A 24,762-nucleotide genomic window follows, 5' to 3' on the forward strand; every position below is an offset into this window, starting at 1 on the left:
AGTCAGTCACAGACACATTTTCATTTTCCTCCAGCACATTTTTCCTAAAGCCCCATTTGGAAACATGGTTACCCCCACATACACCAGTATAGGAAGGAGCTGGAGAGGGCAGGAGGAAGGGAGGGAAGAAGAGAGATAAAGACAGAGAGACAGAGACTCGGAGTACATTGATGTTTCACTAGACAACTGTAGTGAGCAGAGCAGTGGGCAAGATTCCCAAGTAGCATGTCACAATCTCTGGACTGGAGCACAGACACTTGTAGTCCTGAAAGCTCCTTGCCACACCACTATACATCTGAAGCTGGAGGTCTTTAAAAATGAAACCAGAAAACAGGATATGGGGACATCTCTATATCCCCAAAGGTCCTTTCTTCCCTGCTTAGTACAGGACTCTAGCAACAGGAAGCAAATATATTAGCTGCTCCTTTGATTGCCTTCTATAGATTCAAGCCCATTTCCTGAAGGCATGGGGTGAACCACAATTGCTTTTCAGCTATCAGGGTCTGCATTCACTTCAGCCCTCTACTGCTAGAGCCTTCATTTCCCATAAAAATGTGCTCTTCTGTTCAAGAATTGCATCACAGAGTAGAAAGAACTGGAATCTTGCACATCACCTCATCTAGTCCTTCTAACTTGTTGCTAGAATGTGACCTACTGCTCAGCATGTGTCATTTTAACTCAGAGTAGACACAGAAGACAGGAGTAGCAAGACTTCAGAGCCCCAAGAGGTAGTTCATCAGTTCTATGAATACTGTTATGTTTGATGCTAACAACACTCCCAAGTCTTCTTAAAATGTCTCTGAGGAAAGATGATGAAGTTGCAACTATAGTTGTGGGAAGGGGAAAATGACTACAATGTTCATTGAGTAATGGTGTACAGTATAATGGAACACAATGAGATGCACTGGGGCTCAATTTGGGCTGGAAGGCTTAGTGTTTGCAGGATGAGCTTCATGCAAGAGAGAGCTGCTATTTGTGCCCTGGCTAAACACAGATTCAAAATGTTTTAAGAAAAATAACTGAAAAGCTCAACAGAAGGAGGAAAAATAATCAATGAAATTCAGGAGTGAGAAGTCTGTGCTGCCCACTGTGAAAAACGGTGATCAGGCTGCCTGGAATCAAATTGCTAGATTATTGTACTGTGGCTAGGAGGAAATTGTCCCTTACGTCTCTGAGCTGTGTGATTCTTGGGTCACTGAACACACTAGCTTTGCCCTGTGGCTTACATATCATGAGCTAGATTTACTCTGTGATGGGAGCTACAAAGTAATACAAAACAGAAGCTTAGACAAGCCAAGCACAGCTGAAAACATTCATCACATAAGCAAAAATTGTCATAGGGTCTGAACAGCTGACAGATTAGGAGAGCCTGCATCCTAAGCCATTATACCTGCTCTACTCTTGGCCTTGGGGTTCATTCTGCCTAGAACTTTCTCCCCAGCTAATTCTTTTTTTCTTCTTCTTCAGATCTTTAGTTAAATGTAACTTTTAGGGAAAACTTTATATAGACATCCCCTCTTAAAACTTAACACACACATACACACACACCACTTTCCTAACATACTACATATTTCACTTATTTGCCTTGTTTCTTATCGGTCTCCTTGCTCTTTGATTAATGTTTATATCCCAGGAAGACAAAGAACTTTCATCTATTTTACTCACTCCAATGTCACCTAACACCAACAACCATAATGGCCCATCTCCAACAGGAAATGCCCAGTAAAAATTGGTGACATGCATGAAATGTCTTAATAAGCTCATGAAAGTTAATGTTCTGGTGTCCATAAATTAACTGTGTTGAAAGCTTTCTGTATTAACTAACTTAGATAGGGCTTATAAGTCTAACCATGTACTTTTAACTTACAGCTGAGGTTAAGGGCTTCCTTTATAAGAATGGCTTTGTGATAATGGCTGGTCCATACAAACAACCTACACTGTACTTTGTTTTGTAGAAATATGATCAACCATCTTTAAATCTGCCACATTAATAAGACAGCCAAGCTCCCTGCTGTTCAGTGGAGTATAAACAGGCTAGTTACAATAGAATACTCCCAAATTCTAAACAGGGCATTTATTGTATTTTTCTCAAAAGAGCTCAAAAATAGAAAGACAAATGTTGCATAAGAACTTAATAGATTTCTACTATGTACAACAAGGAAGCTCCTGTAAAGCCTTTTAAATGGTATGGTGCCTAGCTCTACTCAGGTCAAATGAACGGTCATGACTTTCTTTGTGGGGCTGTATTTAAGCATTTATGGATATCAGAGCACAGAAAGCAGCAGAGAGTCTATGGAGACAAGCAGAGGTCCTTGGAGGGTGCAGGTGAAAATACTAATCTATTTCCACAGAGCTGTGCTACAAAGATATTTCATAACCACAGATATTTACTGTAGAAAAGTAGAAGTTTGTCAAAAATGGAGAAGTAAGCTGATATCCCAACTATTGCAGGAGGACTGACAAGTTCAAGGCCAGCCTTGGCATCAAAGCGAGGCTGTGTCCCAAGATAAAAAGTCAAAAGAAGACTTGGAACATAGTTCAGTGGCCAGCAAACAAGAGGACCTGGATTCAATCCTGAGTACCATGAAAAACGTCTCAACAGACTCAAAGAAAAACTGACACAGCCAAGTGGACCTAAGAACTAGATCAACTTGGATTGCATGTAGTGGTTGATAACCGCATTGTCATAATAACAGTAGTTACAACCTCTGATTTTCCCAGAAGAGCTTTTCCCACACAGGTGATATGCATGGGCTTCTGCTTCCTCCTTCAGATGGTAGACTATGGAACTACCAACCCAGAGATCTGAAGGACATGATGCACAAGAATGAGAATCAGAAAGTCCTGGTTTATTAAATAAGACTTACCCACAATCAGGAGTCAGTTACAAAGATAATAAATACCTAGAAAAGCATGTATTAAAAAAAAAAAAAAAACTAATGTAGTTACTGTATTTTCAGTTATGAGAGCATCTGGGATTTTGTGACCTATTAAAAAAAAAGCTGAATCTTTGCCATTTCCCTCTTCAAAGCACTTTAAAGCCAAGAAAGAAATGTCTATGGAGACTTCAGCTGTCATTAAGCTCTTGTCTCCTTTGAAAAGATGTCATCTCTTTCTGCCACCTCTGAGGTGAGGCATCAGAGTTAGTGTAATTTAGAAGATAGTGTCTTGTTGTAACAACATAATTGTTGAATTCAGGGTAATGGTGTGTATTAGGAGAGATTATACAAAATGTATCTGGGGATGGAATAATGATTCTGATGTCCACCAAATACCCCTTTTCTGTAGAAATGAAACTAGACAGCAAAGCCTGCACTGCTTTGGACTTGTCATGTAGCATCAGAAATCATGTGACTAATGGCAGGGACAGGGACAGCCTTTCTTCAAGCCTTAGAATTCTGCATGTTTAAACTGAACTGCACCCCACCCCAGATCACATAACATTGATCTTCTTCACAGAGGCTCCTATGTTTAAGAAGTGGTCTAGATCCAGGGGCAGATGGTTAAATTCAAATGCCATCCAGCCAAGTGTCCCATCCCAGGAAGTGCTTGAGAATCATTGAGGCCAAGGCATGTTTACTCAGGGAGGGGTTTACCATCTTAAAAATGCAGACCCAGGTGCTGGGCCCAGAGTCAGCCTAAGGTACCACCATAGGCGGCCAGTATTTGGAAGGGGAGGAAAGGTTACTCATGTTCATCAAGAAGGCTGACAGTCCAACCACAGTTTGACTCCCAGCCCTACTGTAAGGTTTGTCCCTGGAAAAAGGACAGATGGTATGGTGGTCTGAATGAAAATGGCCTCAATAGGGAGTGGCACTATGAGGAGGTGTGGCCTTGTTGGAGTAGTTGTAGCCTTGTTGGAGGAAGCGTGTCACTGGAGGTGGGCTTTGAGGTTTGAAATACTCAAGCCAAGCCCAATGTCTCTTACTGCTTGCTGCCTGTGGATCCAGATATAGAACTCACAGCTACTCCAGAATCATGTCTGCCTGCATGCCACCATGCTTCCTACCATGATGAAAAAGAACTAAGCCGCTGAAATGTAAGCCATCCCAAATTAAATGCTTTCCTTTAAAAGGGTTGCCACGGTCATGGTGTCTGTTCACACGACAGAAATGCTAAGACAGAAGGGTTCACTGCTAAGATGCTTCTCAGTTCTAAGGCATAGACCTGCCCCACTCACTCACCTACCACCACAATGCTGGGTGCCAGCACACAGAGTAATTTTAAAAGAACATCCTTCTACTCTTCAGTGAAGTATCCAATAGAGCACCAATTTGTGGCCTTACTCTTTCTGTAGTTGGGGAAGGGCAAAAGAGTGTTTAGCCTGCAACTCACGTAATGTAGCTTGAACTTGCACTCGTCTTCAATTTCATCTGCACTGTCCTCATCAGAAACTTCTCCTTCCTCTGCATCATCCCCAAGGTGATAAGGCAACTTCTTGCCCTGAAATAGATCAAAACGTCCCATTTGAAGATGAAAATAAATTCATAACAGCCCCAAAGTAGAGGTAAACCAAATGTCCATTGGCAGACGAATAGATGAAAAAATCCTGCCCTTTTCATATGGAATATTACTCAGCCTTTTAAAAGAATAAAATTCTGATACACATTACAACATGCATAAATCTTGAAGGCATTATGCCAGATGACATAAGTCAAAGACAAATCTTGCATATGGTACCCACACAGCAAAACCAGAGACAGAAAGCTGAATGATGTTGGGGACAGATGGTAGGAAGCAAATAGCTGTTGCTGAGTGGATATGGATGAAAAGACTTCTTATTACATAACATTTTGTGTATTTTTTAACAATACCGAATTATATGCTTAAGTAACTAAGGGGTAAAATACATTTTTTTACTCTATGAACCATAATTTTTTTTATAGAGAAAACAGAATACAAAATGAAGGTCTATGCAATGTCCCATCAGACCAACTAGAAGGAAAACCAACTGGAGGAAAAACAAAATAAAGATGGGAAGAATTTTTATCCTAAAGTTGTCATTAGCTTTAATTAAATGTAATGAATTAATAATATTGTAATTTTAAAACTTCAGACTGATGTCTCTTTTAAAAAGGCCTGACTCCTAACAACATGCATCATGCCATCTGATTGTGTGACTTCCACGATCTGAGTACTGGTGTCCCCTCAGATGCTGAAATCTAGTATGGGTATTGTGGATGACATCATGAAGAAATCTAGCCTCTGCGAAGTGATTAAATGAAAAGGGTCCCCTAAGTTCCTACCTCTTACGTCATGGAAATATACCTATGAGGAGCAGACCCTCCTTCACCAGACACTAAACATAAACCTGGGTCATAACTATAATCCTAATACTTAAGAGGTTGACAAAGGAAGGAAGACTGAGTTGGATTTGAGACTATCCTGGAGACCAGCCTGGCTATATGAGTTCCAGGATAGCCTTGACTACAGAGTGAGACATAGGTCAGGGAGTGGGGGGGGGTGACAGAAAGAAAGAAAGGCAGAGGGGGGAATGGAGGGAAGGAGGGGATGGAGGGAGGGGGAAGGGAGGGAGAAAGGAGGGAAGAGAGGAGCGAGAGAGGAGAGGGGAGGAGAAGGGGAAGAGAATTACAGAACCTGGATGATAGGCTTTTCAGCCCACAGAATAGAGAAATAAACTTCTGTTGTTTTAAAGTTACCCAGATTAAGACATTTTGTTTTAGCAGCCCAAATACACTTAACAGCCTGCTGTCCTCAAAAGGTAAAGCTGCCCTTGGCAGATGCCTGCTGGTGCCCTTTGCATCCAGTCCTGCTTTCATGGGACCACTATGCAGCTTACACAACAGTCCTCAGGACTAAGCCACTCTCAAGTTCACCAGTACATTTTAGAAATCAAGAGCCTGCCACAGGGGAATACTCTATAAGACGGGAAGAGATTTGAGCTTTACCATTACACTTATAGTTTGAGCTACAACATTATATACATCCTCAAGCATCCATGGGAGATTGTCTCTGCAACACTTCCCAGACAGCAGATCCCAAAGATGTTCAAGTCCTTCCTACAACACAGTTTGGTATTTGCACATCACCCTGTATATCCTCCTGTTTACCTCAAATCACCCCTAGGCTAACAAAAATATGTAATGTAAACATAAATGCTATGTGACCTAAAGAAAAGAAACTGGTGCAGGTTCAGTACAGACACAAGAGGTGGACAGGCTGGACCCAATAGATCCCAGTGATTACAAGATGACCGGAGAATAATTTCCAAGTAGAGACAGTCAATCAGTAGTAAGTATCCAGGGCTGGGGAGAAGCTCAAGGGGTAAAACACTTACTGAAGCATGAGGATCTGACTAGGACCCCCAGAAGCCATGTGAAGCACGGTGTCATTAGCTTGTGTCTATAATCTCAGGGCTTCACGAAACTTATAGGGCTACCTCAAACAAGGTGGGAAACTAGCACTGACACTTATGGCCGTCCTCTCTCCTGCACCTGTGTCCCACAGGCACACACACAGACATACACATGTGTGCACATGCATACACACGAAAAGTTTTTTGAGAGTAAGTACCTCTATGGGTTTTGTTCCCCCTCTTCTATATTTCCCAATTTAGATTCAGAAAAGGTTAAAAAAGAAAAAAAGCCAAAAGAAGGCAAGGCCCAGGGGTCTGATAAGAGAGAGCTCTAAGGTAGCTAGCTACATTGGTAGGCGTCTCGCTTGAGGGCAGAAAAGAATAGTAAGAGGATATTTGAGTTGCTCCCACAATATGCTCTAGGGAAGGGCAGGACAGAAACAGGCTCCGAGGCAAGTGGCTGAGGCTGTTGTAGTGGGCAGCCTCTAAAATAACACCAATGCCTCTGTCCCTGCAATATTATCTTCTTGAATGTGGGCTGAATTTAATGACCACTTCTAAACATGATGAACAGAGCAAAACGATACAGTACAATACCTGAAACTACCTTCCTACTTACCATTCCATATCCATCCATCTAGCTCCCACACCGCTCCTCTCTCTCCGTCTCTTTCTTCCCCCCGCCCCACAAGCTATTAAGCATAAAGAACCATGTAGCAAAGAACTAGAAGCCTCTAGGTAAACATCCTGGCAGAACATTCAGCCACAGCCACCAACTGATCCCAGAAGTACATCTTCCTCTCCCCAGTCTGCCTTGAGGTGACTGCAGCTCCACCTGACACCATCACAGCAGCTTGTGCAGAAAACCCAGTAGGGACTAGACGATAATGTCTGCTACTTCAAGTTGCTAAATTTGTGGGCAATTTGCTTGGCAGCCATAGACACCTAATAACCTCACAAATAGAATCCTGGGGGCAGAAGTAATCCACTAAAAATACCTTTTGCAAAGCAATAAAGAAAAGAGATCGTTGCCTATAACCTCACCATCCATACAGTGGACTCAGAAACTGTTGGCAGAAAGGATGCCATTGGCCTCTTCCACCATCCCTCAAGCAGGATGGGCTCAGTTTGGTCCCCTCCTCTCTTTCTTCTTCAATGCCAGATGGGTCATTTGTAGGCAGGGTGCATCCCCGACTTTTAAGAAAGGTTGAAAAATCAAATATCTAGTGTTTTTAACTCAGAACAGAGATAGAAAAAATTTAAATACAGAATGAACTTGGTAACTGATATGTGCACACGAATGCTTTTTCAGATTGCAAGAGGTAGCTCACCTGCTGTCTCTGTCCTAGATGTTCCTGAACACCCAAAGCCCTTGTCCCTAGGCTTCAGCACAGTGATAACTTCAAAATGATTATATAATCATGTGATAAAAGTAAAGTATGCATTCAGATAAAGATTTTAGGATTTGGAGACTTAAAATATGTTCTTCAACTTACAGAATGGCTTTCCGAGACTAAAGTGAATAAAACAAATTTGTGCATCGTTTTAGACAGGGTCTTATATACTACAGGCTGGCATGGAACTCACTTTGTAGTTGTAGATGACCTTAAATTACTGATCCTCCTGCCTCCACTCCTTAGTACAGGAATTTCAGGTGCACATCACCAAGCCCAGTTTAGGCAGTGTCAGGAATTGATCCAAGAGTTCGACACATGCTGGGCAAGCATTTCATTAAGAGCTGCACACCCACTCCCGTACACACACACACTCAGGTCCAATTATAGCAGGCCTGTTCAGAATTAGAATGTTCAAATATATATAAATACGACCTTAGGTATTATCAATGCAGAAAGTTCCCAGAATATAAGCTGATTTTTCTTTTCATAAGACAGTATTTGTAGAGCTGTTATGACCAGTTGGCAAGCACTCAAGTGTTGACCAGATACACTCAGCAACAATAGACACGATGATGTCAGTGACTTTCATGCATTCATCAACAACCAGTTACTCAGAGGCAACTTTTTGGGCACAATGACAGTTGCCAACGTACACCTATGCACAGACATTTAAATGTCTAGACAGCAGGGTTTATTTTGTTGTTGTTTGTGTTTTAAAAGTATAAAAAATAAATTCATTAAAATAATGTTCAATAGAACAAAACTAATAAACACAAAAACATCACTAAGTTAAGAATGATTGTTCTTGAATGGTGCAATTTGATTCCAGGTCCACAAGATAGGTGGGTACCATGGCAGCCAGGCATGAGGAGTACAATAGCAGCACAGGCTTCAATTCCCTTTTGTTTCAGTGTGGCATAGGATGAAGGAATAAAAACAAAAGAACACCCACAAGAGGAGTTCATTACTTTTTTATTGGAGGGGGGATGTATTTAGAAGATGCTGCATGCTGATGCCCTTATTTTTGGGCCAGCTTTCCCATATTCCTGGTTCACAAACATACTTTATCAAGGAAGGAAGAAAAGCTTTGCAAAACAGTAGTACTGGTTTGGTTTGGTTTGGTTTTTGAGACAAGACCTTGCTCTCATAGTCCAGTCAGGTTTTCAGCTTGCAATCTTCCTGCTTCAGCCTCCCAAGTAATGGGATTACAAGCATGCACTAACATGCCCTGCCAAGTGCATTGCCTTAACATATTGTATTAACAGCTATCCTTGAAGAGAGATAAAGGATATGATTAGAACCTTGTCTGGCTTGAACCTGTGCAGGTCCTGTGTGTGTTGCCACAATCCCTTAGGAGTTCATATGTGCGTCAGCCTTGTTGTGTCTGGAAGATACTGTTTCCTTAGTGTCATCCATCACCTCTAGCTCTTACAATCTTTCCATCTCCTCTTCAACATAGATCCCTGAGCCCTGAGGGAAGAGGTTTGATGAATACATCCCATTTAGGGCTGAGTGCTCCAAATCTCCCAGCACACTGTCCAGGTATGGGTTTCTGTGTCAATTCTTGTCTACAGCAAGAAGTTTGTTCAATGATGGCTGAATGGGGTCCAAATGCTGAGAAGGGGAACTGAATATATGTCCCTGCCTCCAATCAAGAAGCTATCTACAACTGATTCCCTGTTGCAAAGGAAAAAATAGTTTGGGATAGACTCCATGCCCAGCAATAATTGGTCAACACAAAATGAACTCAATAGAATTTTGTAGACTTCTTAATCTCATATTGCTTTGTTCTGGCACTTTTTTTTTTTTTTTTTTTTTTTTTTTTTTTTGTCTTCTTGGTCTTTTACTCATCTATTTTAGATTCTGTTTTTGGTGGAGGGATGTGTTTGTTTTGAGAGAGGGTCTTTCTTCTTAGCCCTGGCTGTTCTTAGAACTCACTATGTAGACAAGGCTGTCCTAGAACTCAACCTCTGCCTCCTGAGTGCTGAGATTAAAGCCTTGTCACTATCCCCTTGCCTGTTTGTTTTTTAAGAGAGGGGTAAAAAAAGGTTTGTAGTTAGGGGACATGGAGAGGATCTGGGAGGAGTTTGGAGGAGCATGTTAAGAATATAGTATTATGAAAAATTTTTCATAAAACATAAAAGCAAATCAAATCATTAAAAAAGAATAAAATTGGGGAACATTTTGTGTGGTGTAATAGACAGAGGAGATGTAAAGGAAGGATGATCTAGGTGTTTCTGGAAGTTCTTTTCTGGTCTGCATACTATTTTTACATTCTAAGCTTGGGTTGATTCAGAATGGAACAAGGAAATATTACTGGATATCTCTCAGCTTCAAACTATCTGCTGCGGAGCCCAGGCAATACCCCTGTGATCCCTCCTGCAAAAATAGGCACCTCAGAGCAAAGAACAACCCCTCCTTTTAACAATAGCAATTGGAGAAAGCTGCTAAATATATTTGCTCAAAAGCAACTTTTTGCTTATTTTTCAGGAACACACACACATTCATTGTAGATACAACTGGTTGGTCAACTTGTCTACCTCCTGAGTGCTAAGTAGGCTTCCCATGCTGACTTTAGGCTGGAGACTATTCTTCTACCAGAGCAGTGTTGCTTTTGTTTTAAGTGGGAGCATGCTGGAACATATCAGTAAATCTTCAAATTTTATTCATCTTTATATTCATTCATTACTTTTTTTTTTCAGACAGAAGATAGCACAAGTTGCCTTCAATGTCAGCCTTACTGCCTCTGCCTCCTGAGAGCTGGGAGTAAAGACATGTGTCAGGATGCGCAGCTTTTTCCTTAACTTCTAAGAAACACTACCAATAGCGAATGGATCTCAGATGCATTTGGGATGCACATAACTCACACTGCTGCCTCCCCTTCCAAAGACTGCCTTCTACCTAATTTATTCTAGTACCCATAAGCCCTGAGACACTGCATATCTATCTTAATTTCCAACTGTGCAGAAGGCAAGATATTTTTTTTCTGTTTTTGAGACACAGTTTCACTATACAGCTCTGTCTGGCTTAGAACACACTATGTAGACCAGACTGATGTCAAATTCACAGACACCTGCCTACCTCTGCCTCCCATGTGCTGGAATTAAGCTGTGCCCAGCTGTAAGGAAAAATTTTAATTAAAGAGCCTCAGTCTACATTTAATTTCCTCATAGTTGGGTAGGAAACATGGAACATTTACGATATTATAAAGATAATACTTCAGTTTTGAATGTAGACATGAGTTTTTAGCTTAGCCATTACGTCTGGCCAGACCTGAGCAAGTCAACCTTAATATTACCTGTCATGTTATCAGGACCTTTCATTCAAAATGCACTTACACAAGAGCCTGATAGCATCGGTCTGGTGAACTCTGGATCTATACTTGTAATTTAATTGTTAGAAAATCAGGTTTTGATGACTTTAAAGTTTTCATTATCTTTCCTAGGGTTTTACCCTACAATGGGCTCTTATGTTACCTCTCCTCCATGGCACATAAGCAGCCTAGTCTACTGCTCTGTTCTTTATCTTTTCAAACTCTAAACAAAGCAACCATCCAAGGTTTTAGTCCAAAAGAAAAAAAGCACTCACCGGAGTTATGTGAAATCACAACGCTGGAATCTGATAACTCAAGGAACGGTCCTTCCAACCATCGTTTGCATTAATGATATTCACTATACTAAGTTTTCTCTCTTAGAAAATCTGTTGATGAAATGTCACTCTGCTCATCCCCTCTCCTCTCACATACACAGGTCCTGAGGGGCATTATGTCTGTGCCCATGTTCCTGTTTGAAGTGAGTGCTTCTTGCACACATAACAAAGACCAACCAACCATGAAGATTTTTTTTTCTTTTGACAGACAGTTATTGGAGCTTGAAATGAAAGAAAAGAATCTAAACAGAATGCCTTCAGACATGGAGTCAGGGAGCTTTCTCCTCTCTTATGCCTCACTTTGCCACACACACCTCTCTGTAGGAACTCACTTAAACTAAAATAGCTTGCACAGCATGGACAGCCAGCAAAACAAATCCATAGCATCCAATCAGCCATAATTCGACTCTGAAAGTATGTCTATACATTAACATAGATACACAGACAGATACCTTTCCTATGTATTGATTCTAATCATTTTCCCATTTCTTTCTTTAATTGATTTATTTATCTATTGTCAACAAGGAGGAAAGACTTAGTTGAGCATTAGTGTCTGGGCTGTCACACTGAAGTAATTACCTTCACAAGGATTTTGCCTTTCAGACTCTGAGGGCTTGGAAGTTGCCTGCACTCTCCTGTGTCTACAGATGACAGGTCCAGTTTGTCCTGGAATATTCCTTTCAGGTACTGAGCAATCTTCCTCTGCTGCTGAATACTGCAGTGGTTCTCAATAGAGAGTATAACTGGAAACCTGAGAAAACAGCAATGAGGCCATTTAGTGCAGCCAGCTTACAGGGCTTGTAGAAACCTGGAAACAGAATCTGTATGTGTTGCATTCTCAAAATCCCAGCCGCTGAATGGGCAATACCAATAATGACTAAAATGATGCTAAAAGGAGAAAGATTAAGGATACACTGAAAAAAGAATCTCCCCACAATTCCTCAAAGCAAATACACTTTGCTAGGTACAGTGACTAAACAAATACTAGTTTTAGAAGGATGGCTTAGTTTAATGTCAGGCAAAAAGTGAGGAGTATATTTTTAAGTGTGTGTGTGTGTGCGTGTGTGTGTGTGTGTGTGTGTGTGTGTGTGTAAATGTGAAGCCTAAGGAAAGAAAATTCATGATGTCATTTTTTTTTCATATTTATTCACAAGTGTAAATGAATCAAAGAGACTACCGCATATCATTAAGGGCAGTTGCTTACTCTAAAAATATACCAGTCCCATTTTGGAACTAACGGGAAAAAATAGCATAATGCAGCTTTGTTTTATACATCAAATGTCAGGCCTCCTAAAATTATTTTTATAATGCTGAACACCAAGGTTCAGAAAAAAAAAAAAAAAGCTGGGCTAGTGAGCTGGCTCAGCCTTAGCCAGTAAGTGCAGTTGTTGCCAAGTCTGATGGCCTGGATCTGATCCCTGGCTCCCACAAGGGGAAGGAAAAAAAGTATTCTTGCTAGCTGTTTTCTAACATGCACATGTGCAGTGTGACATATGAACTCCCGTCACATCCCCACCATCCATTCTATAACAGCACAGAAAATGTAAGGTGACTCCCCAAACCAATCTAAGAGGTTGGCAGCCAAAGCAGGAAAAGCAAGACAGAATTTAGTTTTCTATCATGTATTTTCAGAAATAATATGGGAGCTCTTTCAAATTACACAAACCAATATTTGAATTGCCTAACACATTTGCGTAAATAAAAAAAATTTCTTTGGGCAAGCATAAGCTCTCCGAAATAGCCTATGACCTCTTCAAATTATATTCTGTTCAATTAGGAAGATCTGACATGGAAGCCCCCTTGCGGGTGCCTCCAACTGGGGATGGCTTGCTTTTATGACTGGGGTCTGTTGGCTGGTTGTGCTCTCACGTGGGTTTTTATCCAAGAGTGTTGTGAAGAGAAATGAAGAAACAGGAAACCCCCTAAGATGTCTTGCAATCATACAGGTTTTAACAAAAATAACTTTAAATTATCAATTCACACATAATGAGCTCATGAGTATCTAGTGCTGCCAAGGCTCTTCTCAACTGGGGAAGGGATTTTGAGGGACATTTGTCAATGTTTAAAGACAATTTATGTTGGGCACAATTGAGGGATGCTGCCAGCACCTATTGAGTGGAAACTGGAGATGCGACTAAATGCTCTACAGTACACAAGATGGCTCCTCTACCACATACGGCCTTGCCCCCAAATGTCTGTAGTAATAAAGTTAAGAAACCTTGATAAAAAGAAATATTAAAAATAGAAGGAAAATAAAAGGGCCAAAATTTGTTACTGTACTAAATGACATTCTCATTTAAAGTGTTTTCTGTTTTAAAGATTTATTTCCTATTAACTTATGGGTATGAGTGTTAGCCTGAATGTATGTGCATTCCTGTTACCCACAAAGGCCAGAAAAGTGTATCAGATGCCATTGAACCTGGATTTAAAGTTGTTTGTGAGTCAAATATGTGAGAGGACCAAATCAAGGTTCTCTGCAGGACCACCAAGGGCTCCTAACTACTGAGCCATCTCTCTAGCTCCTAAAATGCATTTCTTCTAAGGGTTCATAAATAGGAAGTCAGCATCTTAGGTACCAGACAATAATCTGAGGTATGGGGATGGCACTAGTTCATATAATGGGAAATACTGACATGTAAGACTGGTAAGAATCAGGGTTTGAAAGATGGAATTTAGCACTAAATTTTTCCATATAAAAGATGCCACAAACTAAATTTTCTATGCAGCAAGAATCTCTCATTAGAAGAGAGCATTTCAACCTCATGGTTAATTAATAAGACCAAATATTAGAAACTTTAAAGGCTAATACCTTCTAAAATATTAATTTTATGCAATCACAATTATAATTTGCTTCTTTAATTTAAAAATCCCCTTTCATATGCTTAGCACATTGATGGTATCTGCTAAACCGAAAGAAATCAGTAATTCCTAAAACGGTTCCATATTTTCAATGAGGCACCTCATGCCTATAAAAGGAAGCAAGCTATCAACCTTTTTAGCAGGGTGTTATACACTATGACAGATACATGTCCAGATAGCTAAGTATCAAGAAAGAGTGGGTAAAGCAGCTATGGGTCAAGATATGCTTCTTAATGGGGCAGTGTGTAAAAAAAATGAAGTATATAGGTAGCATTGTGGGATGGGTATTTGGGGCGGAGAATAGCATAACAAGTTCTAGGCTTTTTGGGAAGGGTGCTAGTCTCTGGTAGCAATGATCAAAAAGGACAATACTGGAAGAGAAGGAAGAAGCCACATGTGAAGGGCATGAAAACATTCTGTATGCTGTAGAAGCTTTAGAAAGAACACTAGAACAAGAATTACAATACCATTCACGTTTCAGAAAGAAACCATAGCACCAGTATGGAGTATAGACCAAGGAAATGAGAATTAAGAGAAAACGGTGAAGTCAAATGGTAGATCTTCTCTGGGTTGGATGTCCTGGGTGCCCTGAAATGTTTGACATTCCACGTTATTAAATTATGATGTAGTGTCAGAAAACTGTTATGGGGCTGGGGGAATGACTCAGAAATTAAGGGCCCTGGATTCTTTTCCAAAGGACTGGAGTTCAATTCCTGGCACCCACATGGAATCGTCTAAGAATTGTCTATAATTCCAGTCCCAGAGGATCCAGTGCCCTTTTCTGGCCTCCACAGGCATGCATTCACATGGTGCAGAGACATACACTCAGGCAAAACACTCATACACATAAATATAAAGTCTCAAAAAATTATAAACTACTATGTTTCCAAGCTTTATGGGTTTAGAAATTTAGAAGTCATTCTATGAAAGGATATTTCCAAGGAGGTAGAATGAGAAAGAATGGGATTAAAGAATAAGTGCATCACAAGAGCCATTAACGTGGAAGCCATAGTACTTGTTCCCAATCCCTGCTGGGAGAACCAGGGCAGCAGGGAGGAAGATGAGGGGCCCACAGGAGACTGTGTGTTTCTGTAACCACATTAACTTGGGCTGTGCTCCCAGGCTAGGGGTGGAGCTTAGCTTTCAGGTGTTGTACTTACTCATTCTTCACAAAGGCATGCTTGTTGATGGTCTCCACAACATCTCTGAAGAGAATTTTTGAAGTGAGAGTATAACCATGGTGAACCACTGGTTCTCCATCTGGGCCATCCCAACAGTCAACTGCCAAAAAAAGAATGGCACATCAACAATATAAACTGTCTGGTTTCTTAATGTCTCTGGAAATACCAGAAACATTTTATGATTACCACTACAACTTATACATACTACACTTATGACAAAGATGTAAAGACAGATTATTGAACATTCTGACATACTTACCAGGATAAAGACCTAAAGATGACAAATGATTTGTGTGTGTGTGTGTGTGTGTGTGTGTGTTTTAAGTGCGTGTAGTTTACAAAGACATCATGTTTGCAAGGAGATTAGCATTTGCCAAAGTTTCTCTTGGAAATATAGTCTTCTAAAAACTACTTCTTTATTAATTAAAATAAATTGAACAGCTAAATCCTTTCAACTGAAAGTTGCTACAGCAACAGAAAACACATAGGCCATGTAAGTTCTGTCTGAGCCTGCTTTGAGCTCATGTGACTGAAATATCACCTTTAACCAAGGTCTCTGGCGAAGGGTTGGCAGTCTACAGATTTCAGACTTGCTTACCTCACAACTGTGTGAGCCCATTTCTTAAATGCAACCAGCTAATCACAATTTCCATTTCCCTTTCTTACTCTATTTTATCAATTCTTTTTCTGGTGACGTTTAATGGAAACAAGATCTGATGCCATCCATGCACTATATATTTACTGGTCCTCTATCAGAGGAGCAAGTGATTGTAACCACTGAACCTTCTCTCCAACCCTGAAATAAACATTTCTTCCTTTTTATTATCTATTTATTTATTTATTTGGGTAGGGAATCGATATGTAGTGCTGGCTGGCATTAAACTTACAGAGATTGGCCTGCCTCTGTTTCCAAGTCTGGGGATTAAAGGAATGCACCATCATTCCCAGCCTGAAGTGAACATTCCTAAAATCATGTGGCATAGCAGCTGTAGTGCTGTTTTAGCATAAGACATTCCTCACATTAGTGGTATTGCTGGTGCAAACAAATATACTGTACTTTCAGATATACAGAAGCATAGCATATATAATTGTGTTTGGTATCTAATAGGTGGTAATGATTATGAATAACCATGTTACTTGTTCACATGCTATTGTGCTATGCTTTGTATATTATTTCATAGTGCATTCTTTCGATTTATACAAAAGCTTACTAGAAAACAAGACACTGTTTTCCATAGGCAACAGCTTCATACAGGTCATACTTACTGTATCTCCTCATCACGTTAAGAAGCCATGCTGGACAGATCCATACCACTTAGATTTGTGTAAGTGCACTCTGTTATTTGGCAAAATTGCGTGATGCATTTGCCAGAATGTGTCATCAAAAGCAAGCAGTGCATGACTGAGTGTACTTTCAACTTCAAAGTGGTTCTGTAGATTTTGTTTTATTCTATGATAATACTTTAGAGTAGTTGCAAGACTCCCTATTGGCAATAGTGACTAAGTCAGATAACATAATAAAATAACCACTTTGAAGTTTTATTTATATATATATATAGTATATATACTATATATATATGTACACACACATATACATACATATATATACATATATATATACATATATATATATAGTTTTCTTTTTAAGATTTATTATTTTGTTGCATGGGTGTTTTGCCTGCCAGTACATCTGTGTACCACATGTGTATATGGTGCCCATGGAGGGTATTGGATCCCCAGGAACTAGAGTTACAGAGGGTTATAAGTTGCTCATAGGAACTGAGAATTGAACCCCGATCCTCCTATAGCCAATCTTTGCTACTCCTACGTTCAAACAGCTGAGGATGCAGGAGGAGCTAGGCAAATTTTGAATCACTAGATTGGTTTTGAAATTAGTTCCATCTTCCCTACCTTATCAGTTCCCATTCCCTGATGATGTTTTTAGTAATTTGCTGATCTTCTTAGACGCCCTAAACAATCTCCACCCATTCTACACAGGAGCAGGTGATGACTTCTCTTCTTCCCCCAGAATGTAGGAATTATCAGGCATGAATTTTTTCAAAAGCTCTTATCCTCTTCCTCTCATTGAAAGCAATCAATATCATCTCCTTCTCTCTCAAGTCTCACCCCCAACACACACACACACACACACACACACACACACACACACACACACACACACACATGCCACTTTAGTGATGGCCCAATTGGCCCAGGACACACCACAAGCAGCAGCAGAACTTGACAGTAGTCACATGGAGATGGTTTTATAGGCATGCAAGGTGCAAAAGTCAGAGGTTGTGGGACTTTCACCAAGGTTCTAAACATCCATGGAGATCAAGCAACTTGTGCACAGTACGGTTCCCTAAGTGGGGCCCCCAAATAAGCTTGGAAGATGTGAAGGTAGGTCTAATTTGCAATGAAGAGCACAGATACTGGAGATGTTCACAGAGTTAAGTAAGCTCAAGAGAGACACTGCAGGTGTAACAGGCCACAGAACTTGCAGAAAAGACTTCTCAAGCTTATTTGAATCCAGATGATGCCACCAGCAGCTCTGAATGCTGGCTAGATAGAGCTATGCAAGGCTTGGTGCTCACCCTCATGGATTTCAGGGTTGCTTTGGTGGGATCTTCTTGGGCTAAGCCCCTACTCCTCCACTTTGGAAATGGTTATGTTCCCTGGGCCTTTGTACTTGTTTTAGATTTTACAGGAGGCTCCCAGTTACGAGGAACCAAGTCTCAGAAGAAACCAAACCTTAAATAATATCGACTTTGACTTTGGAAACTCTGAAAAGATTGAATACATTGTGAGATGAAGATACAGAGAAGTTGAACTGAGAATGGAAGATCCACATAAACATGGATGACACAATCTTCATGAGCTTGGAGCCCAGACTGAATAAAAATGGGGGTAAATGAGGAAGCCTGATAACCAGCCAGCATTCATCTCTCTCTACTTCCTGACTGTGGATGCAATGTGACTACACTCCTCATGCTCTCACGGTCTCACCTTCCCCATCATGATGATTTGATCCCTTCAAACACTAGGCCAAAATAACCCTCTCTCTTGGGGGAAATTCCTTCATTGTCCCCCAAATAAAAATTTGAGCTAAAAATCATTATGCCTGACCCAACTCTGCTTGATTACTTAAATTTCACCTATTTGTCTATACTAAAATTTTTATACCATGTCTGTAATTCAAGCAATAGAACACTCATATCACACTAACATTTTTATGTACATGCTCCCTGATAATTTGTGAGTTTCCAAAGTCAAATACCACATCTTGCTCATATCTGCATCCTTACCACTGAAACTGATTAGTAGCTTAATAAATGTAGACCATGAAGTCTCTTCAAACTAAATATTTGTCCTAAAATATTTGCTGTTTTTTAAAATTATTATTACTATTTTAAAACATCTTTTCAAGTAGATTGATATTTTTAGTGTATTTTTTTTTTTAACAATTCAGGGTACATTTCCCAAATATTAGCACATTTCTCTGTCCCTCGTGATTAAAAATAAGGAGACAGAGAAGAGAATGACTTGATAATGAACAAATATTTCTAATTAGTATAGAAATAGCTTCTTGGCCTCTGTTACTTAAATGGCCTATTAAGCAGTCACATCAGAGGTCAGACAAACACAAACCACACTTACCTTCCACACATCGACAGCCCTCTTGTAGCACCCGTGCATACATATCCACTTTGGACTGAGAAAGGAGCTGGTCCCCTGTCAGGTATGTGTTGTGTGATGAAGCAATATAGTAGTTGCAGAGCGGCTGATCCATGTCTTGGTATACTTCATGGTGCAAAGGGTTAAATACGTCACAAGCAGGACTACGCATGAAATTCGTGAAGCCTTCAGAAGAAAGAATGAAATGCCACAGCCTTCAAGGATAGCTACTTAATTGATGTTAACAGAGACAAAAGGTGTCAAAGAACAGTTATAAGCTAGTATCAGGACAATGCTTGCAATGGGGCATTGAGAGGTTTCTTTGATGCCAAATAAAATATCAAGAAATATGACTTGGGGAGTAGCCACTTAAATATATCCTATAGAAAAATTAACTAACATCTTCTTTAAAAGTCACGACAAAGGCATTTATTAACTACTAAACTCAAGCTGTTTATGGAGTATGACCTTAGGTATGATCAATGTTGTATTATAACCATATTTTTACCTCAATCAATCAGTAACTGATATGTTGCTGTGATGTTCTGAAAAACAACACTTAGTAAAGTATAAGGCTAAACACTTAAGCACTGCCTAAATTCAGAGGGTAATAAACTATGAAATAGGCTTTAGGGAAAATGCTGTCAATGGCTTTCACATAAATAACTTAAAAATAGTGCTTAAAGATTGTGTAGAACTTCTACCAGTTTTTCTATACACTTTCAAACCATAAAACCTGAGAAGAAGAGGCAACCATCATTGTGGACTCATGAAGTAAGATATGAATGACTAGAAGTAGGCACCATTATGATAAGTACTTTCAAGTCTTTGAGACTTGTTCAGTAAAATTCAATCTGTAAATGTCTCTGAGTCTTCAGAGTTACTTCATGGCAATCTTTGTGTTTATAATTAGGCACCATATTTAAGGGAAAGCCTCGAGAAAAATATTTATATCTTGGTGCAGACTTAAGAGGCCCAAGTTAGCTTGTCTTCTGTTTTACAATTGTTTCCATGATAGAAAATTTTAACTATTCCCCTTTGTTTTAATTCTCTTATGCTCCAGGAAATAAGTATGTGACATTAAAGATTCCTCATCAAGCCATGCATAGCATTATGAGCCTGACTGCTTCAAACCAGAAGTTCAGGGTCAATCTGAGTAATATAGTGAAGACAAGTATCTTACACACACATGCGCGTGCACACACACACGCGCACACATGCACACACACACACACACACACACACACCCCTATGTGTCTACACTGATACTGGGAGAAGGAAGTTGGGTTTCCCAGTAGTCTTCAGTTAAAATTATCTGTTCTACTTGTGAAATTCCACAGACTATCATTTATTTCTCTGCATATTTTAAATAGATACAGCTTATACATACACTAGCTATATTTATACTGTATTATTTATATACAAATCCTAGGAGCTAGATTCTGAGTGCATATATCTTAGTAAATTATTTAATTTCTTTTGATCCTATTTTCCCTAGCTATAAAATGAGGTGGTAATATTGTCAAGACTCCTGTTTCCACAGTTACTGAAATGCTACCAATTGGGATAAAACAAATGGATTTTTAACATTTTATTTTTAAAAATGTTTATTTTCAAGTCACAACTTTTGTGGATTATTTGTTTAGGAGCCAAATTTCCCTTCCTGCAGTCATCAGGACAAGACTATTTCTAAAAGAAAAGTTATTCATTTGAGCAAAGTCCAAACATTTCTTGATGTTCATCAAATACAATGGTAGCTTAAGGAATACTGCAAAAATAAGAGAAAAACAAAATCAGAGATTTTGCTATGCAGAAAAATGTATGCTTTTGGGCTTAATCTGAATTACCCGAAATTCCATGAATATTTCCTGATTTTTGCTTCCAAAAAAATTATAATAAAATTTAATGTAGTAGGTGGGAGACTAGAAAAACACACATTAAGACCACTGGTTACCTTCAATACCAAGGACATTTTTCACTTTATTTTCTTCAGAAACTTCAAACTTCTCTATGATGTCAAGACAATAGTCGATTGTCACATTACTCATCTAAAGAAAGCAGAATAGAGAGAAATCACCAGCAACTTCATGAGCTGTATGTACACTGCAGCAATACAGACTAGTATTCCACATTTGACATTTCAGGGGCTGCAGCAAGCACTGTTTGAAGTTCTCAAACTCATTTCTTTCTTTTATCTTGGGAGAATGATTATGATCTTAGCATGTCTAGGCATCCCTTAGCTTTAGTCAGCAAACATGGCCCTTCACCTCTTAGACAAATGCCCTCCATGAAGGGATAAAAGAAAATTAATGCAAAACTATTGCCCCAAACCCACTCACTATATAGTAGCAATCTGCAAAACTAATGATTTTTTACATAAAAACTAACGTGTGACAGTCATAAGTATATGTAGGAAGAAAATTGTGGTCCATCAAAATAGAACGTTTTAAAGTAAATTCAGTTGTATGGGCATCTTTAAAGAATCTCCCACTGGGAAGTCAGCTATGGTGATTCAGGAACACAAAAGTGAGCATGGTAAACAAAGAGCTGAAGAGCAAGTTTAACAAAGGGCTCTGAAAATACACAGGTTTTGTTCAGATCAACCAACTCATAGTAACAGAGTGACTACAAAAGTCACTTACCTTTGACATGGCTACAGGACAGGTTGGTGTGGGGGGTCAGGGAGTGAATACTTGGGGGAACATTTTGTAGCAACCAGAAGTCAGCACATACTATACTCTTATTATTCTGTCAGCCTCAAGGCTGGTTGGTGAATGCACAGTTACACAATGAAAGAAAGGAAACTCTTTAGAGATAATTTCCTTAAATACCAGCATAGAGCTTGAGGGCAGGCCTGAGATTGTACGTAGATGGTAGAACACGTGTCTAATATTTATAAATCCTTGGGTCTGAACCCCAGAATGCAAAAAAGAAAGAGTGTTATTTTTATTTAAGAAAACTCCATTTACTTGGGAATCTAACAGTGACATTTTAAAATAATGATAAAGGAAGCCAATCTTGTGAGCCAAAATATAATAATAAATACTGAAAACATATTTCTGTTATGTTCCTCAAAGATCCATTGTCTTATAAGTTCAATGGGTTTTAGTAAAATCTAACTTTGTTTTTAAATAATTTATTTATTCTTATTTTGTGTGCATTGGGTTTTTTGTTTGTTTGTTTGTTTTTTTTTTTTTTTTTTTTTTTTTTTTTTTTTTGCCTGCATACATGTCTGTGCGAGGGTGTCAGATCTTGAAGTTACAGTTGTTAGCTGCCATGTGCATGCTGAGAATTGAACCCAGGTCCTCTGGAAGAGCAGTCAGGCTCTTAACCACTGAGCCATGCTTCCATTCCCCTTATTTTCTTTTTTACTAATTTTGTGCTTTGTTTTCTAAACTAGTTGCATCCTTTGAATAAAATCCGTCATCTTAAACACATCACAGTAAATATGGTTAAGTTAACAGAATTTCAATGTCTCTAAGGAATGAACTCCAGGGATGCAGAAAGCTGTGAGTAGCTCAGTAGCTTGTCTACTGTAAGCTAGACTTAGCACACATAACCTAAACAGTAATTTCCCAGAATATGAAAAGAACCTTTTCCCAGAATAAGAAAAGAAGCCTTTCATGCCAGCACTAGGGAGGCAGAGGTCCAGGCCAGTGTGGTCTACAAAGTGAGTTCCAGGATAGCTAGAGCTACACAAAGAAACCCTGGAGAGAGAAGGGGGGGAGGGAAGGAGGGAGGGAGGGTGAGAAGGAGGGAGGCAGGCAGAGAAGGAGGGAGGGAGAGAAGGAGGGAGGTAGAGAGACAAGGAAGGAGGAAGGAAGAAAGGAAAAGGAAAGGAATGGAAAGGGAAGGGAAGGAAAAGAAAGTGCACCGATAACTTTATGTGCCATGGACAGACTGTGTTCACTTTGCAATTATGCAGGTATGATGGCATCTGTGCAGGAGCCCAAGAGATCTAAAGTAAAGTACAAACAAGAAACCTTCCATCATTCTAGGGTAGAGGTGATGGTAGATGAGCAGAGAATTCATTATCACTTCAAGACACAAAGCAGAATTAGATTTTTTTTTAAGAAAAAAAATCATACTTGAAAATATGTTCACCAGATTAATGAAAACATTAGCAAAGGCTTCACAAAACTAAAAACTTTCTAGAAATAACTTTCTACCAATTACAGTGTGCCATAAGGACTGGCTGTTTAAACTCTGCTAATGAAGCTGAAGACTGAATCCACTCCCCTCCTGCCCCACCACCTTGTTGGGTAAGGAACATCTCATTTTCATTTATAAGCCTCTCTTTATTATGCCTTTTTACGTTTGTATATTGATGTCATGCAAAATAGTTATTAAAACCTACCTGATTTTCAAATGCCTGCTGTAGAAGCCTTGAGTGTGTGAAGTCCTGAATCAACATGTGCTGTTGATGAGGCTGTTGATAGATGTGTAAGCACTCCAAAGACCCACACCCACAGGAAAATTGCAGTGCCTTTCTTGGGTGGGGCTCAAAGAAATGGCAAAGCTTTCCTCTGGGATCTGAATGCTGGTGTTGACAGTGTGTGTAGATGTCCTCTTTCTCTTCCCTGATATTTATAGCCTTACGACTTAAGAAACTGCTCCTACTGAGAAGTGCTAAAACTGTCTCCTTGATCCAGCTGTACACCATAAAACATTTCTTCTTGATTAACTATGTTACTAACTTTGCCTCCTTGTTCACTGTAAGCAACAACCCCACTTTGCCGTTCAAATGTACATAATAAACACACTGAGCTTCCAGGTGCCGAGACTATCGTAAAGTCGAGCCCACCATCTCCAGCTAGTTATTTGCTTATGTCTGTCTCCCTTCTTCATCCCCTGCTCCCAGTCAGGTTTGTCCCTGGAGCCACACAAGGACTTGGAAGCCTGCAGGGTATCAGATTCTCTGCAGTTGAAGGAACAGATAGTTTTGAGTGCCTGAGGTGGGTACTAGAAACAATTCTGGTTGTCTGCAAGAGTTGTGTGTGTTCTTTATCAGTGAGCCATCTCTCCAACTCCTACAATTGCCATCTAAACTTAATGGTTTCTATCTTGGTTTATAGATAAGAAAACTGATTCAGAGACTAGTTAAAAACCTTCTGGGCTCTCACATGCACAGAGGGAGGGAGGGTGGGAGGGAGGGAGGGAGGGAGGGAGGGAGGGAGGGAGAACTGGGATCAACATGTAAAATAATAAATAAAAAAGAAAATGCTTTGACTCCAAAATATAAGTTGAAGGACAAGTTACTGGGGAAAAGGATTTCTATTTTTGTTTCCACAGAAAAGGAAAAGATGTGGATTCCTTCCAGACTAATGTGGTTTGATCAAGCCAGACCACCTGAAACAGAGTACCAGGTGATCCTACATTCAAAACAGCTGGACAAAGCAGCCTTACAGACTACAGCCAGGATTTCTGAATCTTCTTAGAATCCCCCATGACAGCGCCCCTTACCAGCAGGAAGTAGTTTGGAAAGAACGACGCCCAAATTCCCAAATATTGTCTATAAATGTTTATTTTCATTTAAATGGACTTGGTTATAATAAATAAAAAAAAATGAAAAAAAAAACCTTCTGGGTTTTAAATCTAAACCTTTTTCTTCCACATAGACTGAATCTCTTGACATTTTTCTTCATTTCTACTAAAATATTTGAAGGGTGTAGCTGAAATTTAT

The 24,762-nt window shown here is 39.6% G+C and overlaps 1 protein-coding gene across 1 annotated transcript in view; it reads right to left on the reverse strand.

The window, feature by feature from the left end:
* Plch1 (phospholipase C eta 1) overlaps positions 1–24,762 on the reverse strand; it is a 202,996-nt gene that overhangs the window by 31,494 nt on the left and 146,740 nt on the right. Inside the window, exons 7-11 of the mRNA XM_051198667.1 lie at positions 21,034–21,127; positions 19,062–19,265; positions 15,381–15,501; positions 11,941–12,112; positions 4,336–4,443 (exon numbers count right to left, since the gene is read on the reverse strand). Coding sequence (XP_051054624.1) covers positions 4,336–4,443; positions 11,941–12,112; positions 15,381–15,501; positions 19,062–19,265; positions 21,034–21,127 — 699 coding nt within the window. The remainder of the gene's footprint in view (positions 1–4,335; positions 4,444–11,940; positions 12,113–15,380; positions 15,502–19,061; positions 19,266–21,033; positions 21,128–24,762) is intronic.

Source organism: Phodopus roborovskii, unplaced genomic scaffold, assembly GCF_943737965.1.
Source record: "Phodopus roborovskii unplaced genomic scaffold, PHOROB, whole genome shotgun sequence".
Lineage (NCBI taxonomy): Eukaryota > Metazoa > Chordata > Mammalia > Rodentia > Cricetidae > Phodopus > Phodopus roborovskii.